The sequence below is a fragment of the Typopeltis vanoorti genome, chromosome 17 (assembly GCF_054136105.1).
Source record: "Typopeltis vanoorti isolate ZY-2024b chromosome 17, IOZ_Tvanoo_1.0, whole genome shotgun sequence".
Lineage (NCBI taxonomy): Eukaryota > Metazoa > Arthropoda > Arachnida > Uropygi > Thelyphonidae > Typopeltis > Typopeltis vanoorti.
In genome coordinates, this window is record NC_143565.1 from 7003797 (window position 1) to 7020486 (window position 16690).

The 16690-nt window shown below is 36.0% G+C and overlaps 1 protein-coding gene across 1 annotated transcript in view; it reads left to right on the forward strand.

The window, feature by feature from the left end:
- LOC150097115 (uncharacterized) overlaps positions 1 to 13462 on the forward strand; it is a 242470-nt gene extending 229008 nt beyond the window's left edge. The window contains exon 15 of the mRNA XM_090407473.1: positions 13201 to 13462. Coding sequence (XP_090263599.1) covers positions 13201 to 13235 — 35 coding nt within the window. The 3' untranslated portion in view covers positions 13236 to 13462. The remainder of the gene's footprint in view (positions 1 to 13200) is intronic.
- The last annotated feature ends 3228 nt before the right edge of the window (positions 13463 to 16690 follow it).

Below are 16690 nucleotides of genomic sequence, written 5' to 3' on the forward strand. Positions count from 1 at the left end.
CGGGCATGCTGTTGGCCACCTGTGATCTAGATGATGTTATTGAGACATTACAAGACATCCAAGTTTGCAACTTTATTCCTTTGAAAAGATCTTCCTTTAAGCACAGTCATTTACCTTAGCCTTTTGCCTTTTATCCTGTTGAGTGCTACCACATGACCCATTTGCATGCAATTCAAAAATCTGAATATATATCCACTTTCTACTTGAAATCATCAGTTATACAAATTGCCACAAGCTGATTCGTCTGAATTTGCAGTTGTAATCTTCAGAAATCATGTTCATCCTTAGGTTTTTGGACCAGTATATTCTAGGCATGTGTAATGATCATTGTCACATATACCACTATTTGTGTGTGATGATGACAATCTTGAACAAAGAAACTGGTTGTTGATGATCTGCTGCGTGATTTTTGAGAGAGCCGAAATGATTGTAGCACCAGGATTTGATGACATATCATTCTCCCTCCCTCCTTTTTTTTTTTTCCCTGCATACAAGCTTATCTCCATGCCTGTAGAGCATGAGTAGGAAAGATCCTGAAATAAATGTTGTGAGCAGAATTGGGTGAATGCCATCAGGACCATTTGTTCATTTCCTTGATTTCTTTTTGCAAAAGACTAGAATCATTTAATAAGATATTTTTGTTATTGTATGAGGTAATTCAATATAGTCATCTGTGCAGAGGTGTGGAAGAATAGAATTATGCCATCTTTGTTTTGAATAGCAACAATGTAATCATAACAAAATCAATCTTCATAAAAGGAAGGATAACAAAATCAGAGTAACACAAGCATGGAGGGGCAAGAACTATGCTCAAAAGCACTATATTCTGTAATGTATTCTGGTTCCCTAGCAAGGAAACTAGAATACACTGCTGCCATTAGTCTAATTTATAAATTTGTATAAATTTAATTTATAAAGAAATTTCGTCACAAATATACCAATAATTAAATTAAGTATTCATTAAATTATAGCATTCATAAATTTAATGAAGGGACAGTTATAAATTATATTTCATTTCATGTAAGATTGTAAACTTCATAATAAATTTAGTTTAATCCTTTATCCAAGTGTGAGCAAACAAAGTTTGCACCTGAAAGTATCTTCAGGACTGGGATAAGGTGGTACAACACCGGGAAACTCGTTGCAAAGGTGGAGCAAGCTAACACCACTCCTCTTTCAGTATCTCCCATAATGCAAAACACATCTCCTTGCAGATATGTATAATGTTATGCATTAAGGGAAAGGGCCACTACCCGGACTAGTTTCGACCTTTATTGAGGTCTCTTCAGTGGGAGCCAGGCCCAAATGGCGATACCAGGCAGAAGTATTAGCAAGGTCATCTCTACCTATAGGAGTTGCCAAAAAGTGTGTCACTTTTTATTAAATTACTCTGGATTTAGAGAAAGATGTTGAAAATTTATTTTTCACATGGTTAGACTATAATAAATTTAGTTTAATCCTTTATCCAAGTGTGAGCAAACAAAGTTTGCACCTGAAAGTATCTTCAGGACTGGGGTAAGGTGGTACAACACTAGGGCGACTCCTTGCAAAGGTGGAGCAAGCTACCAACACTCCTATCTCAGTATCTCCCATAATGCAAAACACATCTCCTTGTGGATATGTCTAATGCTATGCATTAAGGGAAGGGCCACTACCCAGACTAGTTTCAGCCTTTATTGAGGTCTCTTCAGTGGGAGCCAGGCCCAAGTGGAGATACCAGGCAGAAGCATTAGCAAGGTCATCTCTACCTATAGGAGTTGCCAAACGGTGTGCCATCTTTTTATTAAATTACTCTGGATTTAAAGAAAGATGTTGAAAGTTTATTTTTCACTTAGTTAGTCTATAATAAATTTAGTTTAATCCTTTATCCAAGTGTGAGCAAACAAAGTTTGCACCTGAAAGTATCTTCAGGACTGGGGTAAGGTGGCAAACTTTGTTTGCTCACACTTGGATAAAGGATTAAGCTAAATTTATTATAGTCTAACTAAGTGAAAAATAAACTTTCAACATCTTTCTCTAAATCCAGAGTAATTTAATAAAAAGGCAGAAATACCAGGCAGAAGCATTAGCAAGGTCATCTCTACCTATGGCAACTCCTATAGGTAGAGATGATCTTGCTAATGCTTCTGCCTGGTATCTCCAATTGGGCCTGGCTCCCACAGAAGAGACCTCAATAAAGGTCGAAACTAGGTCGGAGTGATGTTAGCTTGATCCACCTTTGCAACGAGTTGCCCTGTGCTGTACCACCTTACCCCAGTCCTGTAGATATTTTCAGGTGCAAACTTTGTTTGCTCACACTTGGATAAAGGATTAAACTAAATTTATTATAGTCTAACCAAGTGAAAACTAAACTTTCAATTGTAAACTTTAGTTCTAAATACATGTTAATACTTTTCAAAAAAGTATTAACATGTATTTAATAACATTTACATTTGGGTTAATTGATGTTGTACACATTAGTTGCAGTTCAATATTTGCTTCATCATCATCATCAAATTCCTGGCATATACCCTCAAGGTGTGTACAGGATATGATAATACTATATGAAAAATTTACATCATTACTAACTTCCTATCTACAATTTTCCTCCAAATCGGTCTGCTACTTGTCAACAAAACATCTGAATAATGTTTGCATGATACGGTATCCATAGAAAGCATTTGACAGAATTCTGCTTGGAGTCCTATTATGTAAGTTGGAACAAATGTAGAGAGACATCAAGCTGATAGCATGTCATTTAAAGAAAAATTATTCAACTCTCAAAGGGGGGGGGGAATGCTTAACGGTCAAAGCTATAAACTGAGAAGAGACCTCCACATTGTCGGTTCTTTGTAGTCCTTGTGCACATTTTTATGTTGGAACATGGTGTTAGTAATAACCAGTCCATGTCCTGAGCAGAAATCCAACAGATATTTGCCATTATTATTAGCTTTGCACTTTTCTCCAAATTTTCCCAAAATATTTTTGTATGTCTCACAATCATTTCCTACTCTGCTATTTAGATCCCCAACAAGGACCAACTTTTCATTTTTCATTGTGTCAGTTGCTTTTTCTAAAGCCTCAAAAAATTCCTCCACTTCTACCTTAGTAGAACCTTCTGTGGGACCATAGGCACAAATAAGTCTCATTGTCTAGTTCCCCATTCTCATATTTGGCCACATTACTCTACTTGAGACTGACCGCCATTCAAGAAGATTAGCCTCGTATTTTGTGTTGAATACTATGGCTACTCCTTCTTTTCCTTGATTGTCATTGCCTGAATATAGCATTTTGTATTTATTGCTCAGAAAGATCTCACCAGTTTTGGTCTTTTTTGTTTCAGTCACCCCTATTATGTCGATCTGGTACTTATCTAATTCCTCAGCTAGCTCCATTTCTTTGCCATTCAGGCTTCTTACGTTGATAGTACCAATCTTCAACTCTGGTGATGTTGAGTTGGGGTTTATTTTCAGATTTGTTCCAGTAGCTGACTTTTCGCTGTTCGCCCTGGTTCCCTGTCGAAAACAACGGGGGCATTGTTTAACCGGGCGACGCCCCAGACGGCATGAAATTTTGTCATGTTGTACCATCATTCTATATTTTGGTTTAACCAATAATAATACAATTTGGTCGGCTAAATCCCAAATTGCCAGCCCATCCTCGTCCGTTCAGTATCCAAGTAGATACCCAACAGGGTGCACCACGAGAAGGTGAGGATTGGACATTAGGTCAGAAGCCCTGGTCGGTTCTCCGCATTCCTTTAAAGGCTATGTGGAGGTCTCCTCTCAGTTATACAGTTATATGACCCTTAAGCACCACAAATTCACATGGAGAGAAGAGGCAAGGAATAAGAAAAGTCTCATTGACTATGTTATTGTTGATAGTGATGTTTTCTCCCTGGTGCAGGACACCAGAGTGTACAGAGGATTTGAAATTGGAAGTGATCACTATTTAGTCTTGAGCAGGATAAATTAGCTGTATACCAAACAGTGTTTAAACCAGTTTTAACTTATGGTTCTGAGAGCTGGGTCAGAAGTAAAACATTTGACCAAAGACTAGGGCGCATGAATTTCATATTGAAAAGAATAACGTGTAAGAAAGTTTTAAAGCGAATAAAAGTTGAGCAGCTCTCAGATATGAGCTGTAGACTAAAATACACAAAGATTATTGAAGAAAAAATGAAAGAGTTTGAGAACAGGAATCAAACCTTGGAGATTCAGTGGCAAACTCTGAAGAAAACATTGATTGATTCAGCCAGAGAGGCATGTGGTGAAGTTGTCTGTAAGGATAAAAAAATCAAAACTCCCTGGTGGACTCAGGAAGTTAAAGAAGCAGTGAAGGAAAAGAAGAAAGCATACCAAAAGTTCCTGGCAAATAAGTCAGCTTGTGCTCTTAGAGAATATAGAGACAAATGCAAGAATGCTAAACACTGTGTAAAACTAGCTAAACAAAAGTCATGGGAGGACTTTGGCAAGAATATAGAAAATAAATATCAAGAAGGTGGCAAAATATTCTGGAGGTTGTTGAAGAAGCTTAAGAATGGAGGAAAGAGTGCTATAAAAGGAATTAGAGATGATAAAGGTGACATGAAAAATGGAGAAAAAGATATCCTTGAAGTATGGAGTAATTACTTTGAAAAACTGCTAAATGAAACAAGCAGTGATGTCAGCACAGTGGTAGAAGACATTGACCAGGCATGCAGTCAGGAATACATATCCATACTTGAAGTAGAAAAAGCCATCAAAGGCTTGAAATTTGGAAAGGCAGCAGGAGTAGATGATATTCGACCAGAAATGCTGAAGTATGGTGGTATAAGAGTCTTAGAGTGGCTGCACTGCATAGTTCAGAAAGCCTGGACAGAGGGACGAATTCCCAATGATTGGAGTAGAGCTCTCATAGTACCCATATATAAAAAGGGAAATAAAACTGAATGTGAGAATTACAGAGGTATTTCCCTACTGAGTGTTCCTGGCAAGATCTATGCAAGTATACTTGAGAAACGGTTGAGAAGAATTGTGGAAGAAAAGCTTGGTGAAGAACAAGCTGGATTGAGGCCAAATAGAGGCTGTCAGGATCAGATCTTCACTTTACGACAAATAGTCGAGAAAGCATGGGAATATAACAAAGATCTGTATTTAAGTTTTGTCGATCTGGAAAAGGCATATGACAAGGTGCCAAGAGAGAAGCTATTCAATACGCTGCAGTTATATGGTGTCAATGGGGCATTATATCAAGCAATACTTAGTCTTTATTTGAGTTGTAAGTCAGCAGTTAGAATTGAAGGAAGTACAGGAAGATGGTTTAATGTTAAATCTGGTGTGAGACAAGGATGTACATTATCCCCTCTGTTATTCATTATCTATATGGATCACATTATGAAGGAAAGTGGTATTAAACATGATATCAAAATTGGAGATGTTAATGTCAGCTCTTTGCTTTATGCAGATGATGTTATACTTCTAAATAAATCCGCTACAAGCCTGCAAGATTCTCTGACTAAATTGAACAGCTGTTGTAATAGATATGGTATGAAGGTCAGCAATAAAAAGACAAAGACAATGAAAATAGGCAGAATCATTGAAAATGTCAACTGTGTTGTGAATGGAGAACCTGTGGAACAAGTAATACATTTCAGCTATTTAGGCACGATTTTTAGTGAAGATGGTAAATTAAATATAGAAATAGACAACAGAATCAGCAAAGCTGGTATGGTGGGAAGTCAATTGAATAAATTCATATGGAATAAGAGAGAAATTAGTCGGAACACTAAATTAGCTGTATACAAGACAGTGTTCATACCAGTTTTAACTTATGGATCCGAGAGCTGGGTCAGAAGTAAAACACTTGACCAAAGACTAGAGACCACAGATATGAGAGTCCTGAGAAAGATTATAGGCGTGAACAGATGGCATCAATGGCAGTATCATATTAAAAACGAGGATATTAGGAAAGAACTTGGCATTGTCAGCATCCAGGAATGCGTTAGCAGAGCTAATCTCAGGTGGTATGGTCACTTAAACAGAATGGGCGAGGAAAGATTACCAAAACAAGTGTTCTCTGCCAGATTGGCAGCAAAATGACCCAGAGGAAGACCAAGATATAGGTGGATTGATACGGTACAAAGTGCCTTAGACGATAGAAATATAAGATCTGATAATGTTGGAGTGATGACCAGTAACAGGCTGATTTGGAGGAAAATTGTAGATAGGAAATTAATAATGATGTTTTTTTTTCATGTAGTACTATCATATCCTGTACACCCCTTGAGGGTACATGGCAGGAATTTGATGATGATGATGATGATGATGATGATTGTAGTCCTTTAAAGGACTACAGAGAACCGACCAGGACTTCTGACCTAATGTCGAATCCTCACCTTCTTCTGGTACACACTGTTAGGTATCTACCTGGATGTTGAACGAATGAGGATGAGCTGGTAATTTGGGATTTACGACCAAATTGCATTCTTATTGGCTTAAACCACTGATAAAATGATGGTACAACATGACAGAATTTCATGCTGGCTGGGACTTCTACCAGGGCGAACAGTGAAAAGTCAGCTACTGGAACAAATCCTGAAACACACCAGAACTGAACATCACCAGAGTTCAAGATCAGTACTATCAATATAAGAAGGCTGAATGGCAAAGAAATGCAGCTAGCTGAGGAATTGGATAAGTACCAGATCAATATAATAGGGGTGACTGAAACAAAACAGACCAAAACTGATGAGATATTTCTAAGCAATAAATACAAAATGTTATATTCATGCATCACAATCAGCGAGTAGCTATAGTATTCAACACTAAATAGGAGGCTAATCTTCATGAATGGCAGGCTATATCAAGTAGAGTGATGCGGGCAAATATTGGAATGGGGAACTGGGCAATGAGAATTATTTGTACCTATGATCCCACAGAAGGTTCTGCTAAGGTAGTAGTGGAGGAATATTTCAATGCATTGGAGAAAACAACTTACACAATGAAAAAAGAAAAGATGGTCCTTGTTGGTGATATAAATAGCAGAATAGGAAATGATTGTCAGAAATACAGAAATATTTTGGCAAAATTTAAAGAAAAGAGCAATGGTAATAATAATGGCAAATACCTGCTGGGTTTCTGCTCAAGGCATGAACTGGTTAATAATAACACAATGTTCCAACATAAAAATGTGAATAAATTCACATAGAGAGTAGAGGCAAGGAATAAGAAAAGTGTCATTGGCTATATTATTGTTGATATTAGAAAATATCACCATTTAGTCTTGAGCAGGATAAAATTGAATTTCATATTGAAAAGAAGAATATATAAGAAAGTTTTAAAGCGAATAAAAGTTGAGCAGGTCCCAGATGTGAACTGTAGACTGAAATACACAAACATTATTCATGAAAAAAATGAGAGTTTGAGAACTGGAACTAAACCTTGGAGATTCAGTGGCAAGCCCCGAATGAAAAATTGAAAGAAAAAAATGAAGGAAAAATTGTCTTCAAGGATAGGAAAATCAGAACTCCATGGTGGACACAGGAAGGTAAAGAGGCAGTGAAGGAAAAGAAGAAAGAATATTGAAAGTTCCTGGCAAATAAGTCAGATGTGTAATTGTTTGTCAATGATGCGAAGATAGGCAGGGCAATCAGAGATGCTACTGATATTCAGCAATTGCAAAATTATTTGAATAGACTGGAAATTTGGGCAAATAAAAATGGCTATCAGTTTAATGTTATTAAGCGTACAGTTATGCACTGTCGTGTGATTAGAGTTCATAGTTCAAACGCATAGTGGTGAAGGTGTTGGAAAGGCTGGCAGATTGATGAGAATAAAAGGCTTTAGAGAGAGCAGCATGGTTTTGTTGGGAGAGGTTATGTTTTAGTAACTTGGTTACATCTTATAATAGGGTGACTACATATTGGATGGACGAGATGCTTATACAGCAATTTATTTTGATTTTGCAAAAGCATTTGATTGAGTACTGTTGAAATTGGTCAAGATTGAGTTGGATAGTCATTTGGTAGCTTGATTACAAGGCTTGTTTACTTATAGGAGCAAGAGAGTTGTGTAAGGAGGCGCAGTGTTCGAAAACAGGAAGGTGACTGATGGAGTGCCGCACTCTGGCATTCCATTAGTCGCTGTGTGAAAGGAGATATTCAGTGTTTGCTGATGATGATGTTAACATTAGGTAAAGTAATGTCAGGAAATTGTGATGTGTTGACAATACAAAAGGATTTGAATAGGTTGGTGCTTTGGGGCTGAACAATTAGGATGTCATTTCAATGTTGCTAAGTGTAAGTTATGTGCTTTGGCCAGTGAAGATGGAATGAAGTTTACCAACATAGGAGAACCGTGGCACTCCATTAGTCACTGTGTGAAAGGATATATAGTTCACTCTGCTTTCAGAAGGTGGAGGAAGCAATGAATCTGGGTATCTTGGTGGATAGAGAACTGAAGTCCAGGGGACACATTGTGAAAGTTGTAAAGGTTACTCAAAAAAATCACTGCTATAATGCAAAAAATGCTGACATGTAAGGATAAGGAAGTGATATTTCCACTTTATAAGGTGCTAATCAGGTCTCTGTGCACAGATCTAGTCAACTGGCTATATCAATGATAGGGAAAGAAACATTAGAGAGAGTACAGAGGCAAATAGCTTAGATTGTCTCAGGATTCTGGAATATTGAGTATGAAATTAGATTGAAGGAATGTTATCTTCAGAGCTTGACAGATAGGAGGAGGGATGATTCAGACGTATAAGCTGGTGAGAGGAGCTTATCAAATACATATAGGATGATGAGCAATGTAAGAACTAGAGGTCATCCCTGGAGGCTGTACAATGATCATGTGAGTAAGGAGGTGAAAAACTAGAATGCATTGCGAATGGGTGGTGAGTGTTCCACTACCATCCACCAAAGTAGTCATAAGCCAGGTATAATAGTTATTGTGGTTTGTGAGTATTCAACCTCCTGCAATGAGTCTTTGAACTGCATGGAGTCTTGGAAGTAATACTAATATGGGATATGAATAGTGGTGTGCCTTGGGTATATGAGGAGGGGAAGAAGGGGCAGAGACGTAGTATTTTACTCGTTTTATAGGAGCTGTAGCCAGTGACCAAAAAAAAAAAAGTCTGGCAGAAATAGTTGAGTTTTTGAAAAGGACTACATCACTAGAACAAATAGCCCTATGAGTTAGTGTGTACACCCCTTGAGGGTACATGGCAGGAATTTGATGATGATGATGAGTTAGTGTGTTGAGGATTCCATACTGTAGGGATTGGATGATGTGATTGTTTATGTATCTTATGTACATATCTTCCAGTGTGTGTATTTGCTTTCTATAAATAGAAAAACATAATGAACCATCTGAAGCGTGAGTGACTAATGTGTCAAGAAAAGGCAATAGTTATTTGGTTCTTTTTCTAACGTGAAGCAAATCTTGCCCTTGGGGCCAAATGGTAAACATGTCATCAGCGTAGCATAACCAGACTAAAGTTTGAAAGTAGATGTTGTAAGTAAAATGCTCCATTTAAAACTTGGGCAAAAAGGGGCGAGGAGGGGGGGGGAGAAACTATTCATTTGTTTGTAGATTTTTTCCTTGCCAAGTAAAGTAGCCTACATAAATAATAAATTTGAATAATTCAAAAATATCAGGGGGAAGTTACTTTATTTAAATCAAGCATGCACATTAGTAAACAAGGATATTTCTAAATAACAAATCATTATTTTGTTTATGAAGTCTGGATTTTTTTTTTATATATATGTTATGGTTAAAGTGATAAATCTGGTTATTATTAATAATTACCGGTTAAAGTGAATAATTCCTAGAGGAGGCTGGTAAATGTAATAAAAACATGTTTATAGGTTTTGTATATAGGTTTTCATCCTCAATAGAAATGATAACAGCTTAGGTTAGGTTAGTTTATAATGAAAAAAGTAAGGAAAGTACTTCTTGTGCACTCAATAAAATTAGAAATCATAAATCATTATAGACAAACCTAACCTAACCTAACCTTTATCGGTTGGAAATCATTATAAACTAACCTTTATCAGTCGGAAATCATAAACTAACCTAACCTTTATTGGTTAGGTTAGTTTAGGTTATAATGAAAAAAGTAAGGAAAGTACTACTTCTTTTGCACTCAATGAAATCAGAAATCATTATAAACTAAACTAACCTGGATGTCACATGTCGAACCAGAGTGTAGTCGTAGTTTGTCATGGGAAGATTAATGTGGATGAAAGATAAACGTTGTTGTGGGCTGAGCTTAATGATTGCTGGCAGATAAATGGGGATAACAATTAAAAATTGTTGTGGGTAGATGAATGGGTATAATAGATAAATTAGAGAGGAACTGATCAGTGTTTTTCTCCATTGATGAGGAACGAGGTACAGCAATGACGTTTATCTATAAGACCCATTCATCTGCTCACAAAACGTTTATTTGTTATCCCCATTTAACTGCCCGCAATCATTAAGCTCGGCCCACAACAACGTTTATCTTTCATCCCCATTAATCTGCCCACGACAAACTTCGACCACACTCTGGTTCGACATGCGACATCCAGGTTAGTTTAGGTTAGGTTATAATGATTTCTGATTTCATTGAGTGCAAAAGAAGTACTTTCCTTACTTTTTTCATTATAAACTAACCTAAGCTGTTATAATTTTTATTGAGAATGAAAACCTATATATAAAACCTATAAACATTTTTTATTACATTTACCAGACTCCTCTAGGAATTATTCACTTTAACCGGTTAAAGTGATTAATTCTCGTAACTTATTCACTTTAACCGGTAATTATTAATAATAACCAGATTTATCACTTTAACCATAACATATATACATTGATATTTTTCCTACATGTGGAGACAGAAGATTGCATATAACTATCTACAAAAGTAATATGTTGGTGATTATCTGGCATCCACTAAAGGTCTAAGTGAGATACCCTCCTTCTGTATTTTTGGAACTCCGTAAATACATGGATATTGTGAAGAGATCTGTTCTTTGATTCCTTTGTCATGGGGTCACTGTCTAACTATCTATAAGTGTTAACATCACTAAGTAGTTCATTCAACTTGTTTATGTACATATTTGAATCCAATATACAATTGCATTCCTGTTGTCTTCTTTCAGTATTAAGATGTTTTTTGGAAGATCTCTCAGTGCTTAGTATTTGAGCATTCGAGATATTTCTTGCCAGTTGTTTTGAATGAATTAGAATAGCTGCTGCTTTTATATGCACAATGTCTTTGTTACTGATTTTTTTCAGTAAAGAATAAACTTTATTTCAGTAATTTTATTAACTTTTTTGAGACAGTGGATTCTCATTCTGTGATTTGGTAAGTACCTAGTCTAACCATAAATAATCAAACTATCAAAAATATTGCAATACTTTTTTCCAGCACAGAAGAAATAACTCATATTTCTATCCTTTATGTGCATAGCATTACTGAACACACAGTAATGCTATGCACATAGCATTACTGAACACACAGCAAAACTTTTAAAACCACTGAATATTTTGGTTGCCCTGTCAGAAAAATCTCCACCTTTTTCACTTCTCCTAAGGACAAGCTTCCACATTTCAGTTATCCAAACGTCTACCAGATTCCTTGCTATTGTAGGTTATGGTATTTTGGACAAACAGGAAGATCTGCTTTTATTCGTCTAGAAGAACACAAGTCTTATATTAAATACCATGAGCCTGAACAGTCTGGAATATGCGATTGACACTAAACGTAAATTCATTGGAACAAGACAAGCCCATTATAAAAGTCGTTTCCTCATAGAACACAACTTTATAAAAAAAAATGTGAAACTTTACTCCATTGTCCTAACTTAAAACAAATCTAATATGGTTTATGTCTATCTCCTTTATGGGAGAAAGTGCTTTATAAATCTGCTCATCTTTCCTAACTTTATTTTGTATGTATATATACATATATATATATATATATATATATATATATATATATATATATATATATAATTTTTTTTTTAATAAGTGTAGGAAATTATTTATCTTTTTAGATATCTTACATTGGCTACTCAGGTGGCACTTATTACAATTGTCTGTTATTGTTTAATTGCCTCTTTGTTATCTTGTACTGGCAATACCTATGATACTTAAGTGAAAATTCTATGTTAATAAAGTTTTTTACATGAGTTTTCCTCTGTTTTTATATTTCTTTTAATTTTAGAGTTTGGAATGCTTCTTCAGAACTTGCGGTAATGACCTAAGCCATTAGTGTATAATACAGGTATCAGGAAATTGCTTAATACATGTGAAGGGATGAGGTTAGGTTAAGCTTGTTTAAAGCAACCAGGATCATTACTGGACAAAATAAAACTTTAGCAAGGTTCAGCATTCTTACATAGGCTCATAGATATTTCAAAATATGAATATCTTATGTTAGAATCTCACAATAAAATGTTCTCTAAAGCTGAAATATAAAAAAAGAAAATATCCTGTATGTAGCAGCCCTATCTGCAGTGGTAGAACAAAACAATTGTTTTTTTGCCCAGATGGTAAGGAAAATACCCAGAGGAGACATCTAGGTGGAGTGATACAGTAAGGAGTGATGTAGAAGGCAAAATGTAAGATCTGATTAATAAAGAAAAGCCATACAGCTTCATTTTGTCCATGTAAATTATATATCAATAGGAATAGTGAATATTTGTCTCATTAGAACATTTCTCTGACATTTAATTGAATTAGTATTCAATGAGAGTTTTTGCTCTCTTAAGGATTATGCCTGGTCTCTGAAGAGAACCAACCAGTTCGAAACAGCTATCAAGCCAATGAAACCTTTAGCAGATGCACTAATTAAAGGTGAATACTTGGACACTTGGGCAGCTGTCGCATTCTTTTAAATAGTGTAAGCTAAGGCAATTCCAATGCTGAGGATTCTATCCTAATAAGCTCTCTGGTCAAATTATGAAACTTTCATAATTTCTACATACATTTGATTCTGAAATAATATCGGATTTTTAATATCCACTATTTCTATATAATAAGATCTGATAATATTAAAGTCTGGACAGATAACAGACTAATTTGGAGGATAATTAAGAGGAAGTTGGTAATGATGTAACTTTTTCATACAGTACTATCATATCCTACTCCTCTGAGGGTACGTGTAAGGAATTTGATGATTCTGAATTTAAATATGCCTTACTTGTTGTGTTTTCAGTAAACAATGTTTAATGCTGTTCTCTTTTTATTTCAGACCAATTTTTTGAAGCATATGAAAGAACAGGTTGACCTTTTGTAGGAACTGTAAGATTATGTAAATAATTTTCAATTTCTGAAGAAATTGGTAGTTAAGGAAAACACAAACATTGTTTAAAGATTTAATATAAACTTCAAGTCTGACTGAACATGCAAGTAATTCATCTGCAGTGATGATGCTTTTTATATTATGTACTGTCACCACTGTTTGTTAAAATGGAGATGTAAATAATGTAATTATTAAAGTTTATTATATTAAAGGTGTATGTGTTATTATTATTACGTGATATCTTCAGAGAGTTAAATAACTCATCATGGGAGGGCACTCTGCTCTGCTACACCCAACTCACCATCTCCCCTAATTGATCCTCCAACTAAATATACAATGACACTGTCATCAACACATAATGCCATTCACTACCTATCCTCACCACAATAGTATATTTTGTCTGTAAATTGTGTGCGTTCTCATAACCAATTTGCTTAATGTTATATAAATAGGTTGGGAATTTCCATTTTAGCCATACTTCTCTACATATCTCAAGCATGTACAGGATATGTAGTACTACATTAAAAACTTATCATTACTAACTTCCTATCTACAATTTTAATCCAAATCAATCTGTTACCTGTCAAGACTCCAACATTATCAGATTTCTGTTTTTCTAAGGCACTCATTACTGTATCAATCCACCTTTATCCTGGTCTTCCTCTGGGTCCTTTTCCTGCCAACCTGGCAGAGAACACTTGTTTTGCTAATCTTTCCTCGCCTATTCTGTTTAAGTGATCAATACCACCTGAGATTAGCTTTGCTAACACATTCCTGAATGTTAGCAATGTTAAGTTCTTTCCTAATATCTTCGTTTTTAATATGATATTGCCACTGATGCCAACTTCACACCTCTAATCTTTCTCAGGACTCTCATATCTGCAGTTGCCGCGCGGTTAGCCTAGTGGCTATGCGCTTCGCAACCATATGCCTGGGGAAGGAGTGTCCTAGGTTCGATTCCCGTTGGTGATGTGAGGAGCTGAAGGATCTTCCTCAGCCATAGCCAAGTTAGCCAGTCTTGGGCGTGGACAGCAGGGTTTTTTCCCCGGTTTATTCTGGGGTTTTTCATCCTGCAAATCAGGCAAACTGGCCTTGAGAACTCAACACTACAGGCTATAGGATACACCGGGGCATAAGGCTGACCACCTTATCCTGTAGACGGAGTGAGGTCTGATGATCAATGGACCCTCGACACCGCAAGGTAAAAGAGGGTATAAGGAAGATGACATGATGAGATATAGATTACACAGAATACGTCAAATGCAAACAACTATATACTGACAGTTTTGAATGCGTTTTTTTATGTATGGAATGTGAATTGCAAGATATGGTTCAAGCAACTAAAAATGAAAATTCATAAACTATAGAGAATAAGTCTTAGAAATAGCAAGCAATTTATAAAATAAACTATTTTAATGTTTCCATGCTGCTTCCTTCTGTGAAGACAAAACTGGTACTGGATAATATAGAATATTGATAATTCTGTTTTTTGATTCTCAGAATCAGTTTTTGATTCTCTCTGACGTAAGCATTCCCTGTCTAATTCACTTAGCGTCTTACTGCACACTGTCGGTGCCAGGTTATTTTGTGTCCTAGGCAAAGTTTACAGGTGTCACAAGTTGGATATTTTTTAAAATGAAATTTTAAACATAAAAAATAAATTATTTTGGCATGCTTTATTAATAATATACAATATGTATAATATACGAAAATCAAATTTTAATTTTTCTTGTCTTCAATTTTGCAAAATTTTGAAAGTTTTACACCCTATGTAGTTGCCTAGTTTGCCAAAATGGTAACCCCGGCCCTGCCTGCACAATTCTAACTGAAATTCTGTGAATGAAGCATGATTATTTTCCCCAAACTGTGAAGTTCTCTTACTAGATAATTTAAAGATACGTGTATTTGGCTTCCTCTTTCAAAAAGCACCAACTAAGTTGCAGAAGTACGGTGTATTTACTATAACCAAGGTTCTAATTCAACACCTAATACTACCAACCAACAAAATATCAGATAGCTCTCTCTCAGCACCTGTGATAATTTCTGAAATAGTTTTTAAAATATATTGCATACATTGTCTCTACTCTTGATAACTCATGCCATAATATTACTTCTGCAAGTTTTCTTTTCCACAGAAGTCCCCATTGCTCTATAATTCTCGACTTCATCTTCCTTGGCATAAGAGTAACGTCAATTGGAATGATACTGGAACATCTTATCTTTCGTTTCTTTGTCGCCAACTGCATCTACTTTGAAAAAATTTTAAATACCTTATTGAGAGAATTTTGAAATTCTCCTTGCTGGAACAAAGCATTCATCCCCCACTCTACAGAATTTTACTGGACAACACTTCAGAAACAAGTGTGCAACGGCATTTCATGAGAATAATTCAGCATTCGACAAATAAATGCAAAAGAAACTAGCCAGAAATATATCCATATCTGACTTTGAAAAGGTCAGATACAGAAAACTGGCTGCTATGCAAATATGTGATATGCTTCTCACTCCCAGAATGTTTTTCGAATGAGAAACACTGTTTTATCAGAAATCATGTAGACATTAGAATAACCTAGATATCCTACTATATTTTGTTATCGATGGCCACTGTAGAACTAACGGTTTTCTTATATCGTCTCCATGCTCTTTTATTCATTCCATTCAAGAAACTGAAAAAAAAAAGATTGCTGTCTAACTCTTCTGATTGCAATTTGGATTTTTCATCCTTCAAACAGTCAAACCGGTTTCGTGACACATATCTACAGAGATTCGTAAATTCGTAATATAAATATAATTACAAGAAATTTCCACCACCCCTCAAAATTTGCCACTCTAGGCTCGGGCCTCTATGGCCAATACCTAAATACGCCACTGCATAGCTTGCATTCCAAACTCCTGATATTGTCTTAGCCACTCGTCTCTTGACCTTCTCCAATGTCTCCACATCACACTAAAAACCAGGTGACCAGATCTGAGCACGATAGTCCAAGTGTGGTCTGACCAGTGCCTTATATAGTGGCACAACCACTTCGTTATTGTTGCATAATAGAGTACTTCTAATCATAGCAGCACTATAATATGCAACCTTCGCAACCCTAGCAATATGTCCTCTAAACTTCAGTCTACTGTCAACCGTCACTCCCAAATCTCTAATCTCCCACTTCCTGCAGTAACATAGCCATATATTTCTGCACTTATTGATATTAAAAATACAATCCCACTCTTTTGTCCAAGTAAAAAGTGTATTTAAATCTTCCTGAAGGGATTCAGCATCTGTAGTGTTACTTATAATTCTTCCGAACATTGCATCATCATCATCAGCAAATAACTGAAGCTACGATGTGCAACTTTTGCAACCCTAGCAATATGCCCTCTAAACTTCAGTCTACTGTCAACCATCACTCCCAAATCTCTAATCGCTTCCACTTCCTGCAGTATGGCA